Source organism: Symphalangus syndactylus, chromosome 11 (genome assembly GCF_028878055.3).
Source record: "Symphalangus syndactylus isolate Jambi chromosome 11, NHGRI_mSymSyn1-v2.1_pri, whole genome shotgun sequence".
NCBI classification, from domain to species: Eukaryota; Metazoa; Chordata; class Mammalia; order Primates; family Hylobatidae; genus Symphalangus; species Symphalangus syndactylus.
In genome coordinates, this window is record NC_072433.2 from 119927659 (window position 1) to 119954554 (window position 26896).

The window sequence follows — 26896 nt, forward strand, 5'->3', positions numbered from 1 at the left end:
TGAGCTAAGAGTTGTAATTTTTTGGCTACTGACGTCACTTTCCAAATTTTTTTTTATTGCACAAACTACATTAAAAGATAAAATTTGGGGCCGGGCGTGGTGGCTCATGCCTGTAATCCCAGCACTTTGTGAGGCCGAGGCGGGCGGATCACGTGAGATCAGGAGTTCAAGACCAGCCTGACCAACATGGTGAAACCCCATGTCTACTAAAAATACAAAATTAGCCGGGCGTGGTGGCACATGCCTGTAATCCCAGCTACTCGGGAGGCTGAGGCAGGAGAATCGCTTGAACCTGGGAGGGAGAGGTTGCAGTGAGCCGAAATCGTGCCATTGCACTCCAGCCTGGGCAACAAGAGCGAAACTCCAACTCAAAAAAAGAAAAAAGAGAGAGAGATAAAATTTGGGCCAGGCATGATGGTCATGTCTGTAACCTCAGCACTTTGGAAGGCTAAGAAGAGGATCGCTTGAGGCCAGGAGTTCCAGACCAGCCTAGGCAACATTATGAGACATCCATCTTGAAAAAAAAAAAAAAAGATACAGTTTCAGCTATATCCCAATGAAATGTTCCAAAATGCTTTGGTAAGCAATTCAATTTAAATTTCAAACCATCACTATCAACCTGGAGCAGCTGTCTTAATCCTTTAAGTATAACCAGAGAAAAGGATCATAGCATTCAAAGTATACAATATTACCATTTCCACAGACCCAAAAGTCCCATTTATCATAACCATAAACCATCACCTGCATCTCATTCATTAGTGTCAATCTAAGCATAGAAAAGTTAGTTTTGTTTTTAAACAACAACAAAGGTATATTGTTCTATAAAATCAAAATGCAGAAATCTAAGATATCAATTAGTCATTCTTTTATTCTATAACTGACTTGTCATCTTAATATTTGAAAACTATGAAAGACATTTTCTCCATTTCCCAAGAGGACAAGTTAACAGATCTACAGATCCACTTGGCAGTAACTCACAAGTCTGTCTTTACATTTTTTTTCATCTTTCAACTTTTACATTCCTTACTATTAAGGCAAGGAAGCAGTGTTCAAGTTCAATCGTAATTTCATGGTCAGTCAATTGCTTCACATAGTCACAATGTTAAAAGCTCTAAATATGTGACTTACATCCAGTGGTTGGGAAGGTATTTTCAGCTTGGTGAGATGTGCTTTGCTGCTGGGCTTCAGCTCAGTCATGCTGTTGCCATGGGATTGGCTGCTGTAGTGCTCAGAGGACAGCTTTGGTTCCATGGACTCCTGTCCGTCCATGGGCCGCACATAGGCAGTGGGTTTCTGTAACATTGAATTGGACTTTGACATCAATGAGGGTGGGAAAGATTGAGTTGAGTGCTGCCCACTTGAAAAAGGTACACGGGAAGGAGAATCCCAGTTTGCATCAGGGTCCCGAGGTGATTTGGAGCGTTGATGTTCCTTGCTATGGTGATCATTCCCATGAGACCTGGAATGACTAGAGCTTAATGAAGAAACAGCCTGGGGTTTTCCAGGGCTGGAAGAACGTGATTTGGAGTGTTCTGATCCATGCTGGCCTTTTTTCCGGCTACTGCTCCCACTACTGTTATATGACTCACGGTCGTGCCTCTGACCACTACTGTTAGTTCCACTACTGCTACCTGCATTGGTCCGCTGGCTACTATGTCCACTCTGTAAGCCTGAGGACCGTTTCTGAGACTGAGAAGTGCTGGGTGCGGGTCCTACTGGAGTCCATTTGCTACTCTGATGAGAGCCTCCATGTCTCTGTTCAAAGAAATTTGGGTTAGATTTTTCATCTGCTGATGGTGGTACTGTAGGCTTAGGAATTGCAACAAGCTTTGGTATAGATCTGTCTCCTATGAAATCCTTCATTTCATCGTAGTTTCCAAGCATACTCTGAATACGACTTGATAACTTATCTTCTTTGCTAGTCTACAAAAAAATAAAATAAAATTATAAAATGAGCATAATCAGAAATAAAATATGCTTCTGAACTAATTTTCCAAACTTCAAACGGAAAGGAGCCTTTCAAAGGGAGGCTTTACCTCATATCTTAACGTTAATACCTTGAAGTAAACTCCAAATATATCATTTCTGTAGTGAAAAAAAAAAATCATTGAAAAGTGCCTAAAAATAACCATACTAAAATATAATCCGAGCGCAGTAGCATGTGCCTGTACTCCCAGCTACTCTGGGCAGCTGAGGCAGGTTTGCTCAATTCCAAGATTTTGAGGCTCCAGTGCACTATAATTTCACCTGTGAATAGCAACTGCACTCCAGCATGGGTAACATAGCAAGACTGTCTTTTAAATACACAAAGTATTTTGAAGGGCCGGGTGCAGTGGCTCACACCTGTAATCCCAGCACTTTGGGAGGCCAAGGCGGACAGATCACCTGATGTCAGGAGTTCTAGACTAGCCTGGCCAACATGGTGAAAACCCATTTCTAGTAAAAATATAAAAGTTAGCCAGGTATGGCCGGACATGGTGGCTCACACCTATAATTCCAGCACTTTTGGAGGCCAAGGTGGGCAGAACACCTGAGGTCAGGAGTTGGAGACCAGCCTGGCCAACATGGTGAAACCCCGTTTCTACTAAAAATACAAAAATTAAGCTAGGCATGGTGGCGGGTGCCTGTAATACCAGCTACTCAGGAGGCTGAGGCAGGAGAATCTCTTGAGCCTGGGAAGTAGAGGTTGCAGTGAGCAGAGATTGCGTCATTGCACTCCAGTAAGACTCCATCTCCAAAAAAAAAAAATTAGCCCGGCAAAGTGGCGCATGCCCGTAATCCCAGCTACTCGAGAGGCTGAGGCAGGACAATCACTCGAACCCAGAAGTCAGTGGTGGCAATGAGCCGAGATCATGACATGGCACTCCAGCCTGGACGAAAGAGCAAGATTCCGTCTCATAAAAAAAAATCGTTTGAAGAACAGAAAGTAATCTGCCTTTATAAAATTAAGTTCCGGCTGAGCACAATGGCTCACGCCTGTAATCCCAGCACTTCGGGAGGCCGAGGCGGGCGGATCACGAGGTCAAGTGATTGAGACCATCCTGACTAACATGGTGAAACCCCGTCTCTACTAAAAATACAAAAAATTAGCCGGGTGTGATGGCGGGCGCCTGTAGTCCCAGCTACTCAGGAGGCTGAGGCAGGAGAATGGCGTGAACCCAGGAGGCGGAGCTTGCAGTGAGCTCGATCGCACCACTGCACTCCAGCCTGGGCGACAGAGCAAGACTCTGTCTCACAAAATAAAAATAAAAAAAAATTAAGTTCCACAGTCCAGCAGATTAGCTAACACTCATATTTTGGCAGTTTATGAAAATATTATATTCCTTATAACTCAATGTTACAGTTAGAGGCAGAAACAAAAACTTAATGAAACAAGTGATACCCGAATGACTGTCTGTAACAACAGAGAAAGAAATCAGACTGATACTGAAGACACATTTATTCAAACATACTAATAATCTCTGAAACTTTGTAAACTAAGTAGCAAATGGCAGTGAGAAGAAACAAAAGCATCTACGAAATATTCATTTTTTATTGATATCATACTTAAAGAATACCTAGGAAAAATCAAACAATGCAAATTGAGTCACAAAATTCTAATTTAATTCAAAATTCAGAATGGTGAAGTACCCGCCCATGGTTAGTAGCACAACTAGGAAAATAGAGGTAAATGTATGAGCCAACTCAGACCACATCTTTAAGAACACAGGACAGCAATAGGAGGTGGGTTGGAAAATGACTTTTAGGGTGCTGGTAATGCTCTATTTCTTGATCTGAGTTGTATGAAGCTGTTGATGCTGTGAAAATTCTTCAAGCCATAATACCTATTTTGTGTATTTTTCTGTAAGCATAATATACTCCAAAGAAAAGTTTATCTCCAAAAAAGTATGTTCTATGTAAAGGACAGAAAAAAAATGTTAAGTGCTATTCATAGTAATTCTTTTCTAATGTAAACATTCAAGTACGAAACATTTTAAAAGCAAAAATGTCAGGCTAATGGGAAAAAAACATTCACAGAAGGGCAACTTACAACTTTGTATGGTTCTGCAAAGAGAGGAGAGCTAGGTGGGAAGGCGTCTTCGCCCTGCTGAATTTCCTGATTCCGCCTTTCCCGTTCTTTCATACGCAGCACATTCCGGTCTTCACGGTTCATGTTGCTATGAAAAGAAACACAACCTTTGTATCCCAAAAATAAAAGGAAAAATTAAATATTCTGTACAGATTTTGTCAGCTTAACACTTCAATCACACATTCCCTTTTGACCTCCAAGTAATAACAGGCATTAGTGCTGAAGTTGGGTTTTGGCAATGGTTTTATCAACAAATACCAATAGTGTCTTCCACAACTATTCCGAGGAAACACTAGCCCAGAATATTAGAACCCACCCCAACAAAACACTTAACCTTATCAAAGTTTGAAGTACTCTGTTAGCTAAAAGCAAAAACTTGTACATTCAGAGGGAAAGTAGTATTTGAACACAAATCCTCAGTATTTCCTTTTGGGCCTTCCTCTTCAGAAATCTGCCTATTCTTTGCCCTTAGAAGCATATAACGCACTCCCAACTACCACCCTTCCCCCCAGGGTCCAGTTCTTTTCTCTACTTTGCATCCACCTTATCTTGATTTCTTTTTGTCCCAAACACAGCTTCCTTGGTGTCCATCCTTACGGTAGTTTGACCTCAGCTTTGCTGTTGCTCTAGATTCCCTAAAAAACGACATTCCTGCTCTAAATATATTAATATTTCAATTAACACCTCCATAAATGGCAAAACCCAGGTTTTCAATGATAGAATCAAAAATTAACTTGGGTTAGTAACAGTAACTAAAATTGTATTGAAAAAGGAAGTCTTTGGAGTGAGGGAAAAATGGAAGTCCCATCTCTATAATCGTGACAGTTTGTCTTATTTTCACTAGAACAAACCAAGAGAAATACAGCCAATTTATAGCAGCAAGGATTTTGGTTAAATAGACAATGGTAGTAAAGGCTGTCAAACTCTGCCACTAGGGATTACCAGGGAATCTGCAACACTCTTCCCTGGAGACAGAGTAAATAATCAGACCTGGTTTTGTTTTAAAAAAAAAAAAACAGTCCCACTGGAGCCCAGAAAGAAACAATCAGGTTGTATGTGTGGAGCATTGCTGGCCTGTAATTCATAAATCAAATCAGAAAATTAAAGTTCATCATAAACTATAATTATAAAATTAAAATTAATAACAAAACCAGTATTATACTTTTTTTTTTTTTTTTTTTTGAAACAGAGTCTTGCTCTATCATCCAGGCTGGAGTGCTGTGGTGCGATCTCCCAGCTCACCACAGCCTATGCCTCTCAGGTTCAAGCGATTCTCCTACCTCAGCCTCCTGAGTAGCTGGGATTACAGGTGCATGCCAATGGCTGGCTAATTTTTTTATTTTTAGTAGATACAGGATTTCACCATGTTGGCCAGGCTGGCCTGGACTCCTGACCTCAAGTGATCCTCCCACCTTGGCCTCCCAAAGTGCTGGGATTACAGGCATGAGAGCCACCAAGTACTTTTGAGGACTTTAATCAGTGGTTAGAACTACTGAAAGCAAACGTTTAAAATTAAAACTTCCTGATTTGCATACTAAGTGTCATGCAATAAAAGCAATTTAATGGCTGGAGCAGCTCAGGCCTGTAATCCTAGCACTTTGGGAGGCCGAGGTGGGCGGATCACGAGGTCAGGAGATCAAGACCATCCTGGCTAACACGGTGAAACCCCATCTCTACTAAAAATACAAAAAATTAGCCAGGCACGGTGGCAGGCGCCTGTAGTCCCAGCTACTCAGGAGGCTGAGGCAGAATGGCATGAACCCGGGAGGCGGAGCTTGCAGTGAGCTGAGATGGCGCCACTGCACTCCAGCCTGGGCAACAGAGCGAGACTCCATCTCAAAAAAAAAAAAAAAAAGCAATTCAATGTTTAGAAAAAAAAAAGGGGTGACCCGAGGTGGGAGGATCGCTTGACCTGCCTAGCCAACGTGACAAAACTGCATCTCTACTAAAAATTAAAAAAATTAGCCAGGTGTGGTGGTGCACGCCTGTAATCTCAGCTTCTCGGGAGGCTCAAGCAAGAGAATCACTTGAACCTAGGAGGCAGAGGTTGCAGTGAGCCATGATTGTGTGCCACTGATCTCCAGCCTGGGAGACAGAACAAGACTCTGTCTCAAAAAAAAAAAAGAACGTTCTAAGTGTTTCAGATATGTTTTCAAATTGTTTTGTATGTGTACAATTTTCTAATAAGCTTAAACAGGATTTCTTTGGTTTCGCTAGTACTTAGCACTCTATAGAACCACAAAAAGTATTTCAATCTTTAAAGACTACCACAAAACTTAAGTATCATAAAACAAAACCAAAGAACATATTATACTCCATCACATTTGAACCAAGTAATAGTTTTATAAAACTATCACTAACAACCATGCTTCAAATAGGCGTCTTGGGCTATGGTTCTGCCAACATACAAAGTTATTTACACCTGAGAGACTAAGGAATATGTTAACTACCAGTTTCCTTAAATTTAAATCCTGAGAGATCTGAAAACTTCTTTTTTTTTTTTTTTTTTGAGACGAAGTCTCGCTCTTGTCCCCCAGGTTGAAGTGCGATGGCACAATCTCAGCTCACTGCAACCTCCACCTCCCGGGTTCAAAAGATTCTCCTGCCTCAGCCTCCTGAGTAGCTGGGATTACAGGCGCCTGCCACCACGCCCTGCTAATTTTTGTATTTTTAGTAGAGATGGGGTTTCACCGAGTTGGCCAAACTCCAGGTCTCAAACTCCAGACATCAGGTGATCCGCCCGCCTTGGCCTCCCAAAGTGCTGGGATTACAGGCGTGAGCCTGAAAACTTTGGCTTAAGGCCAGGAGCGGTGGCTCACAACTGTAATCCCAGCACTTTGAGAGGCCAAGGCGGGCGGATCACTGGAAGTAAGGAGTTCAAGACCAGCCTGGCCAATGCGGTGAAACCCCATCTCTACTACAAAATACAAAAAAGTAGCCTGCTGTGGTAGCAGGTGCCTGTAATCCCACCTACTCAGGAGGCTGAGGCAGGAGAATTGCTTGAACCTGGGAGGTGCAGGTTGCAGTGAGTCGAGATCACAACACTGGACTCCAGCCTGGGTGACAAGAGCAAGACTCCATCTCAAAAAAAATAAAAATAAAGGCTGGGTGTGGTGGCTCATGCCTGTAATCCTAGCGCTTTGGGTGGCAGAGGCGGGCAGATCACGAGGTCAGGAATTGAGACCATCCTGGCTAACACGGTGAAACCCCATCTCTACTAAAAATACAAAAAGAAATTAGCCGGGCGTGGTGGCAGTCCCAGCTACTCGGGAGGCTGAGGCAGGAGAATGGCGTGAACCCGGGAGGCGGAGCTTGAACTGAGTCGAGATTGCACCACTGCACTCCAGCCTGGGCGACAGAGCAAGACTCCGTCTCAAAAAAAAGAAAAAGAAAAAGAAAAAATAAAGTATGATTTTATTTTATAGATTGAGCAGAACTAAAATAATCATTCAAGAAATATTTCTATATCTCTTGTAAAAATAGGTGATTCCCATAATAAAATTCTTTCTGTAATTCAACGTCAAAGAAACTGGTTTTTTAAACAATCAAAGTCACACAAGTGAACATTTATAAGGCTACCAGGAAGCTAAGAACTAAATTAACTCACTGTAATAATTAGGTCAGGTGCCGTGGCTCACTCCTGTAATCCCAGCACTTTGGGAGGCCGAGGCAGGCGGATCACCTGAGGTCAAGAATTCAAGACCAGCCTGGCCAACATGGTGAAACCCCGTCTCTACCAAAAATACAAAAATTAGCCAGGCAAGGTAGCAGGTGCCTGTAATCCCAGCTACTCGGGAGGCTGAGGCAGGAGAAAAGCTTGAACTCAGGAGGCGGAGGTTGCAGCGAGCTGAGATTTCATCACTGAACTCCAGCCTGGGTGACAAAACGAAACTACATCTCAAAAAAAAAAAAAAAAGAAAAGAAGGAAAAGAAAAAATTAATATACCAGTTATAGCACTTATTCTCTATTTTTTTCTGATCTTTTTGTATCAAATATATTGGTTCGATTTTTTTCCCTCCTGTGTCTCTTACCATCACTATCTCTGCCTAAGATGAAATAAGTTTTCTCCAAAAGCAGTAATTCCAGTAATCTGAACTCCTCTAATGTTAACATGAAATTTAAATGAGTCAATGTGAAGTATATCTTTGTCATACAGGCAAAACTATTTTATAGCTATGAGAATACAGGAATAAACAAGCTCACTTTCTTTCTTTTTTTTTTTTTTTTTTTTTTGAGACAATGTCTCGCTCTATCTCCCAGGCTGGAAAGCAGTGGCACAATCTCAGCTCACTGCAACCTCAGACTCCCAGGTTCAAATGATTCTCATGCCTCAGCCTCCCAAGTAACTGGAATTACAGGCACACGCCACCAACACCTGGCTAATTTTTTTTTTTTTTTTTATTAGAGACAGGGTTTCTCAATGTTGCCCAGGCTGGTCTCCAACTCTTGACCTCAAGAGATCCGCCCACCTTGGCCTCCAAATGTGCTGGGATTATAGGCATGAGCCACAGCGCCCAGCCAACAAACTCAGTTTCTCACACAATACTCTCACAACATCCTTCTAACACCAGACGTGTGGGGTTTTTTTCCCACACACAAGCAAGCAATCGGCTGGGCGCGGTGGCTCACGCCTGCAATCCCAGCACTTTGGGAGGCCAATGAGGGCAGATTACCTGAGGTCAGGCGTTTGAGACGAGCCTGGCCAACATGGGGAAACCCCTCCTCTACTAAAAATACAAAAATTGACAGGGCATGGTGGCACAGGCCTTAATCCCAGCTACTCAGGAGGCTGAGGCAGGAGAATCACTTGAACCCAGGAGGCAGAGGTTGCAGTGAGACGAGATCGCACCAGTGCACTCCAGCCCGGGCAACAGAGCAAGACTCAGTCTCAAAAAAAAAAAAAAAAAAAAAGGAAGCAATCAATTCTTCAGAAAATACCAGCTGGGTATCCTCTGTCTCCTACCTGGAGATACTGTCGGACTCCACAGGTTGAGTGAGGGTTCAGTCCCCAAGGCTGCCTCCCACTTTTGATGTCAATCCCAAATCCCAGGTTGTTTTTATCTGTGCTTCTCACCAACTGGTTAAAAATTGGGGTTCTGCAACCCCTTCCTTCAGTTTTAATAATTTGCTGGAGAAGCTCACAGAATGAATGGAAACCTGGTTACTGGGCTCTTACAAATGTTATTTTAAAGGATATAAATAAACCGTCAAATGAAGACTTACAGAGGCAAGATGTACAATGGTGTAGGAGCTTCAATTCCCTTGGAGAATGGTGCGCCACCCTCTCAGCACATGAACACGTTCTAGGCTACCTCTCTGGAAGCCCCCTGAACTCAGTCCTTTGACCTTTTTTTTTTTTTTTTTTTAAGACAGAGTTTCGTTCTTGTTGCCCAGGCTGGAGTGCAATGGCTCCATCTCGGCTCACCACAACCTTCGCCTGCCGGGTTCAAACGATTCTCCTACCTCAACCTCCCGAGTAGCTGGGATTACAGGCATGCGCCACCATGCCAGGCTGATTTTGTATTTTAAGTAGAGATGGGGTTTCTCCATGTTGGTTAGGCTAGTCTCGAACTCCCGACCTCAGGTGATCCACCCACCTCAGCGTCCCAAAGTGCTGGGATTAGAGGCGTGAGCCACTGCACCCGGCCCATGTCAGATATTATTAATCCTGCCACTTGACAAAATACTATCTATCACCTGGGTGCAGTGGCATATGCCTGTAATCCCAGCACTTTGGGAGGCCGAGGCATGAGGATCGCTTGAGCTCAGGAGTTCAAGACCACCTTGGGCCACATGATGAGACCCAGTCTCTACAAGGCTACTGAGATGGGAAAGGGGTCCTTCAAGTACACCTGGGTCTTGGATAAACTGAAAGCTGAGTGTGAGGGTGGTGGCACTGATGACAGTTCCCTGTGGAAACTTGAGGCCAGAAAGTATTATGTAACTAGTTGATGCCCCAAGACAAAGACTTTTTAAAAAACATGATTACAGGCACATCTCAGGCTGACTGTGCTACCCTGATTGTTGCAGCTGGTGAATTTGAAGCTGTTAACTCCTTCTGACTTACACACTGGGTGTGAAACAGCTAATTGTTGGAGTTAACAAAATGGATTCCACTTAGCCACCCTACAGACAGAAGAGATACAAGGAAATGGTTAAGGAAGTCAGCCCTTACAATAAGAAAGTTGGCTACAACCCCAACGCAGTAGCATTTTTGCCAATTTCCGGTTGGAATGATGGCAACATGCTGCAGCCAAGTGCTAACGTGCCTTGGTTCAAGGGATGGAAAGTCACCTGTAAAGATGGCCAACGCCAGTGTAAACACCCTGCTTGAAGCTCTGGATTGCATCCTACAACCAACTTGTCCAACTGACAAGGCCTTGTGTCTGTCTCTCCAAAATATCTACAAAATTGGTGATATTGGTACTATCTCTGTGGGCCAAGTGGAGACTGGTGTCAGCATAGCGGTCACCTTGGCTCCAGTCAATGTTACAACTAAAGCCAAATCTGTTGCAATATACCATGAAGTTTGAGTGAAGTTTTTCCTGGGAACAATGGGGGCTTCAACGTCAAGAACGTATCTGTCAAAAATGTTCATCATGGCAATGTTGCTGGTGACAGGAAAAATGACCCACCAATGGAAGCAGCTGGCTTCACTGCTCAGGTGATTATCTTAAACCACCCAGTCCAAATCAGTGCTGGCTATGCTCCTGTAATGGATTGCCACATGGCTCACACTGCCTGCAAGTTTCCTGAGCTGAAGGGAAAGACCAACTGCCATTCTGGTAAGCTGAAAGATGGCCCTAAATTCTTGAAATCTGATAATGCTCCCATATTTGATATGATTCCTGGCAAGCCCATGTGTGTTGAGAGCTTCTGACTATCCTTCTTTGGGTTGTCTTGTTATTCATAATGTAAGACAGACAGTTGCTGTGTCATCAAAACAGAGTTGGTAAGCCTGTAATCCCAGCACTTTGGGAGGCCGAGGCAGGCAGATCACAAGGTCAGGAGATCGAGACCATCCTGGCTAACACGGTGAAACCCTGTCTCTACTAAAAATACAAAAAATTAGCCGGGTGTGATGGCAGGCGCCTGTAGTCCCAGCTACTCAGGAGGCTGAGGCAGGAGAATGGCGTGAACCCGGGAGGCGGAGCTTGCAGTGAGCCGAGATCGCGCCGCTGCACTCCAGCCTGGGCGACACAGCGAGATTCCGTCTCAAAAAAAAAAAAAAAAAAAAAAACGGAAGATAAGGCCAGGCTCGGTGGTTCACACCTGTAATCCCAGCACTTTGGAAGCCGTGGCAGGAGAATCACTTGAGCTCAGGAATTTGAGACCAGCCTGGGCAACATGGTGTAACTCCATCTCTACAAAAAATTAGCTGGGTATGGTGGCATGCATCTGTGGTCCCAGCTACTCAGGAAACTGAGGTCTGGGGAATGCTTTGAGCCTGAGAGGTGGAAGTTCAAATGAGTCAAGATAGTACCACTGCACTCCAGCCTGGGTGACAGAATGAGACTCTCTCTCAAAAAATTTAAAATTGGCTCACGCCCGTAATCCCAGCACTTTGGGAGGCTGAGGCAGGCGGATAACCTGAGGTCAGGAGTTCGAGACCAGTCTGGCCAACAGAGTGAAACCCCATCTCTACTAAAAATACAAAAATTAGCCAGGCATGGTGGCAGGTGCCTGAAATCTCAGCTACTTGAGAGGCTGAGGCAGGAGAATCACTTGAACACGGGAGGTGGAGGTTGCAGTGAGCCGTGACCACACCATTGCACTCCAGCCTGGGCAACAAGAGTCAAACTCCGTCTCAAAAAAAAAAAAGAAAAAAAATTTTTTTAATCAAAAAAAAAAAAAAAGGGGGACAAGAAGGCTCCTGGACCTGGCAATATCATCGAGTCTGCTCAGAAAGCTCAGAAGACTAAATGAATATCATCCCTAATACCTGCCACCCCAGTCTCAATCAATGGTAGAAGAACAGTCTCAGAACTGTTTCAATTGGCCATTTAAGTTTAACAGTAAGAGACTGGTTAATGATAACAGTGCATGGTAAAATCTTCAGAAGGAAAAGATGACTGTTTTGTGATCCATTTTGAGTTTTTTTCACATGGCAGTCTTAAATTACTAGTTTTTAAAATCAGTACTGTTTAATGGAAGCGACTTAACCGAGAATCTGTCACAGAATTTTGAGATCCATGAAACAAAGTTTAATGAGAGGCTGGTTCGAAGGTAGTCAGTTATCTCAACTGATTGTTCACAGTCAAGTTATAGACTGAACCCCTTGCTCTAGTCTTTGACCCCTTCTCACTCCCACACTTGACTACCTACTTTTAAAAACAAACAACGCTGGGCGCGGTGGGTCACGCCTGTAAACCCAGCACTTTGGGAGGCCGAGGCCGGCGGATTACCTGAGATCAGGAGTTCGAGAACAGCCTGGCCAACATAGTGAGACCCCGTCTCTACTAAAAATACAAAAATTAGCTGGGCATGGTGGCAGGCACCTGTAATCCCAGCTACTCAAGAGGCTGAGACAGAAGAATTGCTTGAACTTGGGAGATAGAGTTTGCAGTGAGCCGAGATTGCACCACTGCACTGCACTCCAGCCTGGGCGACAGAACAAGACTCCATCTCAAAATAAAATAAAATAAAAATAAAAATAAAAATAAAAATATACAGGCCGGGCACGGTGGCTCGCGCCTGTAATCCTAGCACTTTGGGAGGCTGAGGCAGGCGAATCATCTGAGGTCAGGAGTTCGAGACTAGCCTGACCAACATGGAAAAACCCTGTCTCTACTAAAAATACAAAATTAGCCAGGCGTGGTGGCGCATGCCTGTAATCCCAGCTACTCAGGAGGGTGAGGCAGGAGAACTGCTTGAACCTGGGAGGCGGAGGTTGCGGTGAGCCAAGATTGCACCACTGCACTCCAGCCTGGGCAACAAGAGCGAAACTCTGTCTCAAAAAAAATAAATTAATAAATAAACAAGTAAACTTTAATGAGAGAAAAAAACCCACAATATCACTCCACACCCACTAGGATGGCTATGATAAAAACAAAAACACAAAATAACACATGTTGGTGAGGATGTAGACAAATTGGAACCTCTGTGCACTGCTGGTGGGAATGTGCAATGGTGCAGCTGCTATGGATTGGCAGTTCCTCAAAAACTTTTAACAAATAATTACCATAGGATCCAGCAATTTTACTCCTAGGAATATATTCAAAAGAACTGAAAGCAGAGACTCAAACAGATCCATGTACACCAATGTTCACAGCAGCATTGTTCACAATAGCAAAAAGATGGAAACAACCCAAGTGTCCATCAACAGATGATGATCCATCAACACGGATAAGCAAAATCTGGTATATATATATATACACACACACACATAATGGAATACTATTTAGCCATAAGGAATGAAATTCTGATACATGCTACAACATAGATGACCCTTGAAAACGTTATGCTATGTGAAATAAGTCAGACACAAAAGGACACATATTGTATGATTCTACTTAATATGAGGCACCTGGAATAGGCAAATTCACAGAGACAGAAAATAGAATAGAGGTGGGGAAGTTCTCTTTGGGATGATGAAAAAGTTCTGGAAACGGACAGTATTGATGATTGTACAACACTGTGAATGTACTTAATGCCACTGAATTGTGTATGTAAAATTATTAAAATAGTAAATTTTATGTTATATATATTTTGCCACAATAAAAAAATTAGTACACCGTAAAAATAAAAATTTAAATGTGTATTCCTAGGAATTAAATTCATTCTATAATTTTTTTATAAACACATACATTAGTTATAAAACATTTTAGGTCAGGCATGGTGGCGTGCTCCTGTAGTCCCAGCTGCTTGGGAGGTGGAGGCACGAGAATCGCTTGAACCCGGGAGGCAGAGGTTGCAGTGAGCCGAGATCATGCCACTGCACTTTGTGGCGACTGAATGAGACTCTGTCTCAAATAAATTAAATAAGTATATAAAACACTTTATGACTTTTTGCAAGTTTAATTTTTAAAAATTTAAAACAACCGAGCATTGTGGCTCACATCTGTAATCCCAGCACTTTGGAAGGCTGAGGCAGTGGATCACTTGAGGTCAGGAGTTCAAGACCAGCCTGGCCAACATGGCCAAACCCCATCTCTACTAAAACTACAAAAATTAGCCGGGTGTGGTGACGCGCACGTGCAGTCCCAGCTACTCGGGAGACTGAGGCAAGAGAATCATTTGAATCTGCGAGGCAAAAGTTGAAGTGAGCCGAGATTGTGCCACTCCACTCTAGCATGCACAACAGAGTGAGACTCTGTCTCAAAAACAAAAAATTAAAACTGTTTAGTGTAAAATGTGTACTCTAACTTTCCCCATTCAAGTGGAGGTCAGAATTTGTTACAATGTTTTTTTTTTTCACTTAGTGTCTTAGAATAACTATCCTACTGAAAAACAGTCATTCAACGATAAGATTATTGAGTGATTTAAACTCCGAAAAGTCAAAATGAGATTTGAGCTAGGATTTCAATTATTTTCAAACCCAGTATATTACAACTGCTATTAAACTGTAACTTTACCACAATGCACTATGTTAAAGCACAAAGCCTCAACAGTACATAAATCCCTCTTGGCCTCATTTGGTAGGATTTCTCTACCCGTGAGACAGTCTGAAGAGGTCACTTCCTACAAGTCAGGGAAGCAAGGGTTGTACACCTAGAGATCAAAGCCAATAACAAAACATCAGGTCCCAAGACAATATTTAGCACAGAAGGACCTTTGCCCCAAAGTTAGTCATGAGACTTCTATAGCCTTCAGGTTTAAAATAATGTAGTGAAAAATATGAAAACAAAGATAACAATTCCACACATTTTTGCTTTCTTCATCACATCCTTATGTATTACATGAATTTCTTATTGTATTTCATAAATCACTCTCAACTCGTCCCTCAAAGTTTCCCAGATATTGTGCTTTTTTTTTTTTTTTCTTGAGATGGAGTTTTGCTCTGTCGCCAGGCTGGAATGCAGTGGCACGATCTCGGCTCACTGACACCTCCGCCTCCTGGGTTCAAGCAATTCTCCTGCCTCAGCCTCCCAAACAGCTGGGACTACAGGCGCCCGCCAACACGCCTGGCTAATCTTTTGTATTTTAGTAGAGACAGGGTTTCACCATGTTGGCCAAGATGGTCTCGATCTCTTGACCTGATGATCCGCCCGCCTCAGCCTCCCAAAGTGAAACTGTACTGTTTTTCTCTGATTAATGTTCTTTCCCATTCCTCACAAGTATTTCACGAAGTTCTGTGACTCCCCACAATCCTAATTTTTATTCACAAATAACCTTGTCTTAATGGACAAAGATTAAAAAACAGAATACTAAAAATCAGAGAGTGGCAGCTCCAGCAGAAAACATAGCGTATCACGACCTCACAGTGACGAGCATGTTCTGGGGCTTTGTTGGCTTCTTTGTGCCCTAGTTCATCCCTAAGGGGACTAACTGGGGAGTTATCATCACCATGATGGTGACCTGTTCAGTTTGCCGCTCTCTTTTGGCTGATTGCAATTTTGGCCCAATGCAGTCCTCTCTATGGACCATGCTTGAAAGATGAAACCACCTGGTATCTGAAGCATCATTGGCCTTGAGGAAGAAGACACGTTCTACAGTGTTCAGTCATTGAAATCAAGAAAGTGAATTCCTTTTTGGATGCAAAATCACCTCCAGATGCAGGCCACCTTCTTTGACTTTGCCTATTTGGGGCATCAGTTGCCTTAAATGTTCATACCACATTTGAATTTTTTTTCACAATGCAGTTATTTTTTCCTTCACCTTATTTACACTTTGATGAATTATGTGTCTACTTAACCTAAACTGTGCGGATTCCACACAATGTTTATGGACTCTTCTAAGACAGAAGATGCTCTCTTCTGAGAAATATATTAATCTATCCCTTGGAATTTATAGATTTGAAGATGCCTCTTGCCTTATCAAAACATGGGAATCAGTGACGGGTCTAAAACCTGCTACTAGACAAACAAGACTCCAGTGGGGCAGTCAGTAGGAAGGCATGTTGAGAGGCAAGATCCCAACAAAACTACACCAAATTACATTTTCAGGATGAAAATCTTATTTCTGCCATCTTTTGTCTTTTTTTTTTTTTTTTTGAGATGGGGTCTTGCCATGTTGCCCAGGCTTGTTTCAAATTCTTTGGCTCAAGCAATCCTCCTGCCACAGCCTTCAGAGTAGTTGAGACTACAAGCATAAGCCATCATACCTGGCTCTCTGCCATCTTTTGGAATAAATTATTTTTCTGCTTTAAGAAACAATGGGCCAGGCCCAGTGGCTCATACCTGCAATCCCTGCACTTTGGGAGGCCAAGGTGGAAGGACCACTTGAGCCCAGGAGTTCCAGACCAGCCTGGGTAACAAAGTGAGACCTCATCTCTTAAAAATGTAAAAATTAGGCCGGGCACGGTGGCTCAAGCCTGTAATCCCAGCACTTTGGGAGTCTGAGGTGGGTAGATCACGAGGCCAGGAGATTGAGACCATCCTGGCTAACACGGTGAAACCTCGTCTCTAACACACACACACACACACACACACACACACACACACACACACACGTGGCAGGCATGATGGCGGGTGCCTGTAGTCCCAGCTACTCGGGAGGCTGAGGCGGAAAAATGGCGTGAACCCGGGAGGCAGAGCTAGCAGTGAGCAGAGATCGTGCCACTGCACTAGAGTGAGACTCTGTCTCAAAAAAAAAAAAAAAGTAAAAATTAGCCAGGCAAGGTGGTGCATGCCTGTAGTCCTCGCTACTTGGAGACTGACACAGAAGGATCACTGCAGCCCAGGAGTTTGAGGCTGCAGTGAGCTATGTTTGTGCCACTGCACTCCAGCATGGCCAACAACAGAGCAAGACCTGGTCTCAAAAATAAATAAACGAAAATAAAAAGCGGCCAGGCACAGTGGCTCACGCCTGTAATCCCAGCACTCTGGGAGGCCGAGGCGGGCAGATCACGAGGTCAGGAGTTCAAGACCAGCCTGGCCAACATAGTGAAACCCCATCTCAACTAAAAATACAAAAAATTAGCCGTGCCTGGCCGGGCGCGATGGCTCACGCCTGTAATCCCAGCACCTTGGGAGGCCGGGGCAGACGGATCACCTGAGGTTGGGAGTTCCAGACCAGCCTGACCAACATAGAGAATCCCTGCCTCTACTAAAAATACAAAATTAGCCGGGAATGGTGGCACATGCCTGTAATCCCAGCTACTCGGGAGGCTGAGGCAGGAGAATCACTTGAACGGGAGACAGAGGTGGTAGTGAGCCGAGATCGTGCCATTGCACTCCAGCCTGGGCAATAAGAGCGAAACTCCATCTCAATAAATAAATAAACAAACAAACAAGCCAGGCATGGTGGTGGGCGCCTGTAATCCTAGCTACTCGGGAGGCTGAGGTAGGATAATCCCTTGAACCCAGGAGGCAGTGAGCCAAGATTGCGCCATTGCACTCCAGCCCAGGCGACAGTGTGAGACTCCATCTCAAAAATAAAATAAAAATAAAAAACAATGGAAGAAAAATATTTTTTATCAATTAACCATCAACTTTCAAACTATCAGCGTGTACATCTATTCTCTTCCCTTCCAGTGACAAAGGAAAAAAACTCGAATCTTCCTAACAAAGAACAATTATCCTCATTTTGCTACCTTCTAGACCTTTAGCAGTTGCGATTTTCTCCAACAACTTCAACTTCTCCGTCTCTAGTGAATCCTACGAATCCTTTCCATCAGCATTCAAACATATTCTTCTTAAAAAAAATTTTTAAAAAGGCCAGGCATGGTGACTCATGTCTGCTGTAATCCCAGCACTTTGGGAGGCTGAGAGAGGCAGATCACTTCAGGCCAGGAGTTCAAGACCAGCCTGGCCAACATGGCAAAACCATGTCTCTCCTAAAATTACAAAAATTACCGGGGCGTGGTGGTGCAAACCAGTAGTCCTAGCTACTCGGAAAGCTGAAGCAGGAGAATCGCTTGAACCAGGAGGCAGAGGTTGCAGCGAGCAGAGGTCACGACACTGCACTCCAGCCTGGGCAACAAAGCGAAACTCAGTCTCAAAAAAAAAAAAAAGTCTTCATTGGCCCCACATCTCTCTCCAGCCAAGCTTCTCAAAAGGACTTTTGGTGATTCTCCACTTCCTCAGCAACCACTCATTTTATAAAATGTTACCCTAAAAGGTAAGGACCAATACAGCGAACAGTTGTGCTACCCATCAAACAACCACCTTAGGAAATAAAAGCATTACCAACATAGTTGAAGGCTGCTGTGTACTTCTCCTGGATCACATCTCCAAGTATTCTCTCCCCCTGTAAGCAGCAGACACTATTCTGATTTTGCTGTCAACCATTCTCAGGAATTTCTTTTCTTTTTTTTCTTTTTCTTTTCTTCTTCTTTTTTTTTTTTTTTTTTTCAGACAGGGTCTCACTTGGTTCCCCAGGCTGGAGTGTAGTGGCACGATCTCGACTCACTGTAACCTCCACAGCCCAGGTTCAAGTAATTCTCCGCCTCAGCCTCCCAAGTAGCCGGGACTACAGGAACCTGCCACAACACCAGGCTAATTTTTGTATTTTCAGTAGAGATGGGGTTTCACCATATTGCCTAGGCTGGTCTCAAATTCCTGACCTCAAGTGATTGGCCCACCTCGGCCTCCTAAAGTGCTGGGATTATAGGCATGAGCCACCACACCCAGCTAGGAATTTTCTTTATACTTTTACTACATATGTATATATCTCTAAATAAGAAACTGAATTGTTTTGCATATTTTTTCAACGTTATTAAAAAGGTATACTCTTAACAACTCTATTTTTTTAACCCTCAGCATTATGAGGTTAATCCATTGCTGTAGTTCATTTATTTTCACTGTGTATCCACACAGTTTACTTATCTACTCTCCAGACGACACATATTTAGGTAGTTTCCCCTTTCTCTGCCATTACAAACAATGCTAAATGATCATTTTTATGCACATCTCTTTGTACCAATGAGTGAGAGTTCTTCTAGAATAGACAACTAGAAGTGGAACTACTGCAGAGGATGAACATTTTCAACTTTAGTAGATAGTCAAATTATTAGTACTTTCCAAAATGCCGTATCCAATCACTATTCAACATTCTACTGTTTCCAATTTCCCAATATTCTGTTTCCAATTTCCCACATCATATTTCTTTGCCAAGATCATTAGCAACTTCCATATTGCTAAATTCAACAGATATTTTATCACTTTACTTGACTTAACCATTCAATACATTCAGCCACTTACCTCTCCTTGATATACTCTTTGGCTTCTGTAACACTTAGCCTTCCCAGTTTCCCCAGCTCCTCTGGCTCTTCCCATCCTACCTACCAGATGTCTTCAAAATTGGTGCTCCTCTGTGCTCAGCCATGGGTCTTATTCTCATTCATTTTATATCCTCTCCTTACATTCCCAAAGCTTAAAATATCTCTATGTGGCCAGGCGCAGTGGCTCATACCTGTAATCTCAGCATTTTGGGAGGCCAAAGCGGGCGGATCACTTGAGGTCAGGAGTTCAAGATCAGCCTGGCCAACATGGTGAAACTCCGTCTCTGCTAAAAATACAACAAAAATTAACTAGGCATAGTGGTGCATGCCTGTAATTCCACCTACTCGAGAGGCTGTGGCATGAGAATCACTAGAACCTGGGAGGCAGAGGTTGCAGTGAGCCAAGATCGTGCCACTGCACTCTAGTTTAAGTGACGGAGTGAGACTCTGTCTCAAACAAAAAACAAAAAAAACAACTCTATGCCTACAACCAGAATGCCCAGATATGCTCTCCATGACACTTTCTCTCCCGAAATACAAAACCACACATCCAGGAACCTGTTTGACAACGCCCTTTGGCTATCTAAGAAATCATGGCCGAGCGCGGTGGCTCACGCCTGGAATCCCAGCACTTTGGGAGGCAGAGGCGGGCGGATCACAAGGTCCGGAGATCGGGACCATCCTGGCTAACACAGTGAAACCCCGTCTCTACTAAAAATACAAAAAATTAGCCAGGCGAGGTGGCGGGCACCTGTAGTCCCAGCTACTCGGGAGGCTGAGGCAGAAGAATGGCGTGAACCCCGGGGGGCGGAGCCTGCAGTGAGCCGAGATTGCACCACTGCACTCAAGCCTGGGTGACAGCGAGACTCTGTCTCAAAAAAAATAAATAAATAAAAATAAAAATATAAAATAAAAAATAAAAAAAAAAGAAATCTTAATCAGGGCTAGATACTATGTCTCATGCCTGTAATCCCAGCACTTTGGGAGGGCAAGGTGAGAGGACTACTTGAGCTCAGGAATTCACGACCAGCCTAGGCAACATAGGGAGAATCTGTCTCTATTAAAAAAAAAAAATTGTATTACCGTTTTTTAATCCCAAAGGCTTCAAAACTAAGAAATCTCTGCTTAATTTTCATTTTTTATTTTTTAGAGACAGGGTCTCAGTCTGTCACCCAGGCTGGAGTGCAGTGGTGCAATCATAGTTCACTGTAACCTCAAACTCCTTAGGTAAGTGATCCTCCCACTTCAGCCTCCTGAGTAGCTGGGACTAAAGGGTGCATGACACCACACCTGGCTAATTTTTTTTTTTCTTTTTAATTTTTTGTAGAGACAAGATCTCACTATGTTGCCCAGGCCAGTCTAAAACTCCTGGCCTCAAGTAATCCTATCACCTCAGCCTCCCAAAGTGCTGGGATTACAAGAACTTTGTAATGAGTCACCATGCCCAGTCCCAAAAATCTCAATCTTAATACATCTAAAATTAATTTTCTGATCTGCTTTCCCTTAACCCCAACCACTCCTCCTCCAGTGATCCTCATCCTAATAGTAGTGCATCCAGCCAGCCAACTGCTTTTGCTGAATTCTTCCTTCAACCTCTCTCCAAATCTAATCCATCACCATAACCTCCAAAATATATTTTGAATCTCCCTCCTCACTTCTTTTTCCACTGCCACCGTTCAAAACACACCACATTTTATCTTCGGCTTGAATAAACGCTGCAGCCCTTCTAATTGGACTTCTACTTCCCTCGGTCTCTCTTTATATGCCATACAGCAGCCAAAGTAATCTTTCTAAGACACAAATCAGGTCAGATTGCCTAACTTCTGCTTAAAATTTTTAAATAAGCTTTCCGTTTACCTTAAGATAAACTTTAAAGTCCTCAACGTGGCTTACAATATTCTACTTGATCTGACTCTTGTCTCCTCATCAGATTAATCTCATACTTTCTACCAGTCCCTTCCAGTTCTTGAACACGGTGTGCATTCCGGATTCAGAAAAGTCATGCAGATGAGCAGTCCCCAATCTTTTTGGCACCAGGGACCAGTTTCACAGACGACAATTTTTCCATGGATGGACAGGGGTCGCAAGGAGATGATTTTGAAAGAAAACCATTTCACCTCAGATCATCAGGCATTAGTTAGATTCTCATAAGGAGTATGCAACCTAGATCCCTTGCATGTGCAGTTCACAGCAGGGCTGGAGCTCCTATTGACACAGCAGAGTTCCCTCTACCCCATCACGTGACTTGTGACAGGGGTGGCTCACTTGCTTACCCGCCATGCTCAAACCCCTTGCAGGAGGGGGAGCACACAGGGTGAGTGGGTGCAGAAGCTTTTGGGTGCCGGCAGGAATGAACCCCCTACTGGCCCATGGCAGCATCTAGGGGTGGTTGCCCATGACCTCTGGAGCCCCAGAGGGTGTGTGTTACAAACAATGCTCTTTTATCATTTGCTGTCCATGGATGGCTAAGTGTTAAGCTCAGTGGAAGGTCAGGGTGATAGTCTTTCACATCCTGCCCTCTTGGTACCCAGGTTCTTCTCTGGTATCCAGGAAGAATCAGGTCACATGAACTTGAAGGATGCTGAATGCAGAGATTTTATTGAGTGATGGAAGTGGCTCTCAGCAGGATGGGGAGCTGGAAAAGGGATGGAGTGGGAAGATAATCTTCCCCTGGAGCTCAGCTGTCCCTAGCTGAAATCCTCTCCAACCCATAGTCTCCAGTGTCCAGCTGCTGCTTCTCCTCTCTGCTTCTTCTCTTCTCTCCTCTGCAGTACCACTCGGTTCCTCTGCTAGTGGAGCTTGGGGTTTTTATGGGTACAGGGTGGAGGGGCGTGGCGGGCCAGGGTGGTTACGGAAAAGGCAACATTCAGGCGGGAAAACAGGGATGTGAAGTTCTTATTTAGTGTTATGGGTCCAAGCTTGAGGGGCCCTCACCAGGTACCCCACCCTCTTCTAGCCAGTATTTCCCTGCCTCCTGTCTGTATCACTAGGGGAATCTGATCTCATAGGAAGCAAAGCTCAGACAGTAATGCTCACTTGCATAGTATACTACATAATAGTGTACATATAACTATACAAGTCAGGTGCAGTGGCTCACGCCTGTAATCCGAACACTTTGGGAGGCCAAGGCGGGCAGATCACGAGGTGAGGAGTTCAAGACCAGCCTGATCAACATGGTGAAACCCCATCTCTACTAAAAATACACAAATTACACAGGAGTGGTGGCGTGCGCCTGTAATCCCAGCTACTCAGGAGGCTGAGGCAGGAGAATTGCTTGAACCCGGAAGGCAGAGGTTGCAGTGAGCCAAGATCATGCCACTGCACTCCAGCCTGGGTGACAGAGTGAGACTCCGTCTCAAAAAAAAAAAAAATTTATATATATCTATATACACACATAAAATATATACATGTATTACCTAGATTATGTAGTATATAATATACAGCAGAGTATATAATATATACTACATATATACTATATGTAGTACATATATACTATATATTATAGTATATATAATATAAACTATATATTATAGTATATATAATATAAACTATACTATATATTATAGTATATATAATATAATGCACAAGATGTGTAATATATAAATATATAATACACGTAATATATGTAAATATAATATACGTGTATTATACACATATGTATTACACAAATATACATATTCTACAAACAAAAAACCCTAACAGCCACCACAGTAAATAGGGACTTTGTAACTAACTGCTCAACCCTAAAGAAATCCTCAAACCCAAGTATCCACTAAGGCCGGATTCAACAAATGTTTTTAAGGCCACAGTAAATATTTCAGGTTTGGCAGGCCATATAGTCACAATTACTAAATTCTGCCATCACAGCAGCAAAAGCAGCCACAGACGATACATAAACAAAAAAACAAACAGGTGTGCTGTCTGTGTTCCAGTAAAACTTTATTTATGGACATTGAAATCTGAGTTTCCTGGCCAGGCCCGGTGGCTCATGCTTGTAATCCCAGCACCTTGGAAGGCCAAGGCAGGCGGATTACCAGAGGTCAGAAGTTTAAGACCAGCCTGGCCAACCTGGCGAAACTGCATCTGTACTAAAACTACAAAAATTAGCTAGGCGTGGTGGCACACGCCTGTAATTCCAGCTACTCGGGAGGCTGAAGCAGGGAGAATCGCTTGAACCTGGGAGGCAGAGGCTGCAGTGAGCCAAGATCATGCCACTGCACTCCAGCCTGGGCAACAGAGCAAGACTCCACCTAAGGAAAAAAAAAAAAAAAAAAAGAGAGAGCGAGAGAGAGAAATCTGAGTTTCCTAAAATATTCACTTGCTAAAGAAATGATTTTTCTCCCACCATTTAAAAATGTAAACATGGGCCAGGCAAGGCGGCTCACACCTGTAATCCCAGCACTTTGGGAGGCTAAGGCAGGCAGATCATGAGGTCAGGAGCTCAAGACCAGCCTGACCAAAGTGGTGAAACCCCATCTCTACTAAAAATACAAAAATTAGCTGGGCGTCGTGGCAGGCGCCTGTAATCCCAGCTACTCAGGAGGCTGAGGCAGGAGAATCAGTTGAATCTGGGAGGTGAAGGTTGCAGTGAGCTGAGATTGCACCATTGCACTCCAGCCTGGGTGACAGTGTGAGAATTCGTCTCAAAAAAAAAAAAAAAAAGGAAAAATGGGCAGGTGCAGTAACTCATGCCTGGAATCTCAGCACACTGAGAGGTTGAGGTGGGAGAACTACTTGAGGCCAGGAATTTGTGACCAGCCCAGGCAACACAGCAAGACCCTATCTTTGCAAAAACCAAAAAATTTAGCCAGGTATGGTGGCTCGTGCCTGTAGTCCTAGCTACTTGGAAGGCTGAGGCAAGAGGATCACATGCGCACAGCAGATCGAGGCTGCAGTAAGCCATGACTGCTCCATGCACTCCAGCCTGGGCAACCAAGTGCAATCCTGTCCAAAAAAATTATAATTATTATTATTATTTAAAATGTTATTTAATTTAATGCTAAATCAGATCAGACTTCTAGAGGTTAAGCATTAAAATTTACGGAAAGGACGGGTGCAGTGGCTCATACGTATAATCCCAGCACTTTGGGAGGCCAAGGCGGGCAGATCACCTGAGGTCAGGAGTTCGAGATCAGCCTGGGCAACATGGCAAAACCCCGTCTCTACTAAAAATACAAAAATTGGCTGGGCATGGTGGCAAGTGCCTGTAGTCCCAGCTACTCAGGAGGCTGGGGCAGGAGGACTGCTTGAAATCCAGGAAGCGGAGGTTGCAGTGAGTTGAGATCACACCACTGCACTCTAGCCTGGGTGACAGTGCGAGACTCCATCTCAAATAATAGAAATAAAAAAATAAAATAAAATAAATAAAATTTACAGAAAATACAAGGGACAAAAGAACATATTACATGAAACCACTGGGATCTCATCAACACAATCTAGATTCTGAGAAGTATCATAGGGCAAAGACCTGGCTTCTTCAACAAACCAATTGTATGGGAATAACCACAATAAAAAGATAGAGGAAAACTTATAGATTAAAAAAAAAAAGTATCAATTACCTAAACCCAACGTAATATATACAGACCTTATTTGGATCCTAATTCACACAAATTGTAAAAACAATACAAAAACTATAATCAGGGAAATGTGAACAATTAACTGGATATTGATGATATTAAGGAATGAGTGTTACTTTTTTTAGTGTATAATATTGTGATCGCTTTAATCTTTATATTTTAGAAACACATAATGAAATATTACAACAGTTACAGTCCTTCTTTTACTAGTGTCTTCCCTAATACATTTTTCGTGATGTTACTCAGCAGGCTATAGTCCCATAGCAGCTGCATAACGAATAATTAAAAGAGGTACACCAGCCTGGACAACAGGGCGAAACCCCATTTCTATAAAAAATACAAAAAAAATTAGCAGGGCATGGTGGTGCACACCTGTAGTCCCAGCTACTCGGGAGGCTGAAGCATGAAAATTGCTTGAGCCTGGGAAGCAGAGGTTGCAGTGAGCCAAGATCACATCACTGCACTCCAGCCTGGATGACAGAGTGAGACCTTGTCTCAAAAAAAAAAAAAAAAAAAAAAAAAAAGGAGCTACAAAGTGATGCAGGAAGTAGATCACAATTGGAGTAGGGTGAAGAATTAAGCAAAACTTCAAGAAGGCAATGAAACGTGAATCAGACCTTTAAAAATGGTGAAATTTTAACAGGTAAGAAACAAGACAGAAGAAATAATATTCCATTTGGAAGAAATGGAAGCAACTGCAGAAAGGTGAGAAGGTGTGTCTCTGCAGAGTATTGGCTGGTACTCACCTCTCCATAAAACTGCCCCTTCCCTAATGATGACATGAAAAGGAAAAGTCATAACCCACTAGGCAACTCCAAACTGACAAAATCCTGAGAGAGCTATTAGGCCCAAAGCAACCCCAGGCAGCCCTGTCCCCGAAGAGATCTCTGGATAATCAAACCATACTGGCTTTCCAGTGCAGTCTATTCATGTCAGTCCCTGATTCCTCCTACCCAACAACCTTGGGAAAAGAATACATGAAGTTCTTTTACCTGTCCTAGGAAATGATTATTGAAGTAATTAGTTTAAAACAGTATCCACTAATAAGCTATGTTTCCTTGCCTAAAAGCCACCAACACAGTTGATTAAGAACTCCAAGAGAGAAAAAGTTACATAAAATGCCTTCTGTCAGAACATTCCTCAGGTTACAGTTTTTTTGTTTTTTTTTTGAGACAGAGTCTTGCTCTGTTGCCCAGGCTGGAGTGCAATGGCGCAATCTCGGCTCACTGCAAGCTCCGCCTCCCGGGTTCACACCATTCTCCTGCCTCAGCCTCTCCGAGTAGCTGGGACTACAGGCGGCCGCCACCACGCCCAGCTAATTTTTTTTTTTATTTTTAGTAGAGACAGGGTTTCACTGTGGTCTCGATCTCCTGACCTCGTGATCCGCCCACCTCAGTCTCCCAAAGTGCTGGGATTACAGGCATGAGCCACCGCGCCTGGCCAGTAGGAGTGCTTTTCTTAAACCAAAGGAAAAAGCAGCAAGGTAACAGGTCAGGTTAGCTTTATGCAGTCTTTAGTCACTAACTACACCTTCTTTCACAATAACTGAGACTAGCTAACACCCTCCCAGAAATCAAATAGAATTGTTCCAACTTATCAGAGGAAATGAATAAGGGAATGGGTAAAACATAATAAGGATGCAGGAGAGGTGGGAACCTTTATATCATATAGAAAAGTCTTCGTAGTGAGATATCTGTAGAATAAAGCTAAAGTAAAAAAAAAATCTAAGTCATCAATTTTTTATAGTACATGCTGTACTTCTGGGTCATGGTCCAGGTGTGCTCTCAATACTTAAGAATATCTCTTTGATTTTATTAAAAATACCACAAAGAGGCCGGGCGCGGTGGCTCACGCCTGTAATCCCAGCACTTTGGGAGGCCGAGACGGGCAGATCACGAGGTCAGGAGATCAAGACCATCCTGGCTAAC

The 26896-nt window shown here is 43.3% G+C and overlaps 1 protein-coding gene across 2 annotated transcripts in view; it reads right to left on the reverse strand.

Annotated features, from left to right (window-relative positions):
• The window catches only part of AFF4 (ALF transcription elongation factor 4), an 88604-nt gene that overhangs the window by 57815 nt on the left and 3893 nt on the right, over positions 1 to 26896 (reverse strand). For both annotated transcript variants that reach the window (XM_063612417.1, XM_055299482.2), the window contains exons 2-3: positions 4031 to 4157; positions 1129 to 1923 (exon numbers count right to left, since the gene is read on the reverse strand). In XM_063612417.1, coding sequence (XP_063468487.1) covers positions 1129 to 1923; positions 4031 to 4153 — 918 coding nt within the window. In that variant the 5' untranslated portion in view covers positions 4154 to 4157. The remainder of the gene's footprint in view (positions 1 to 1128; positions 1924 to 4030; positions 4158 to 26896) is intronic.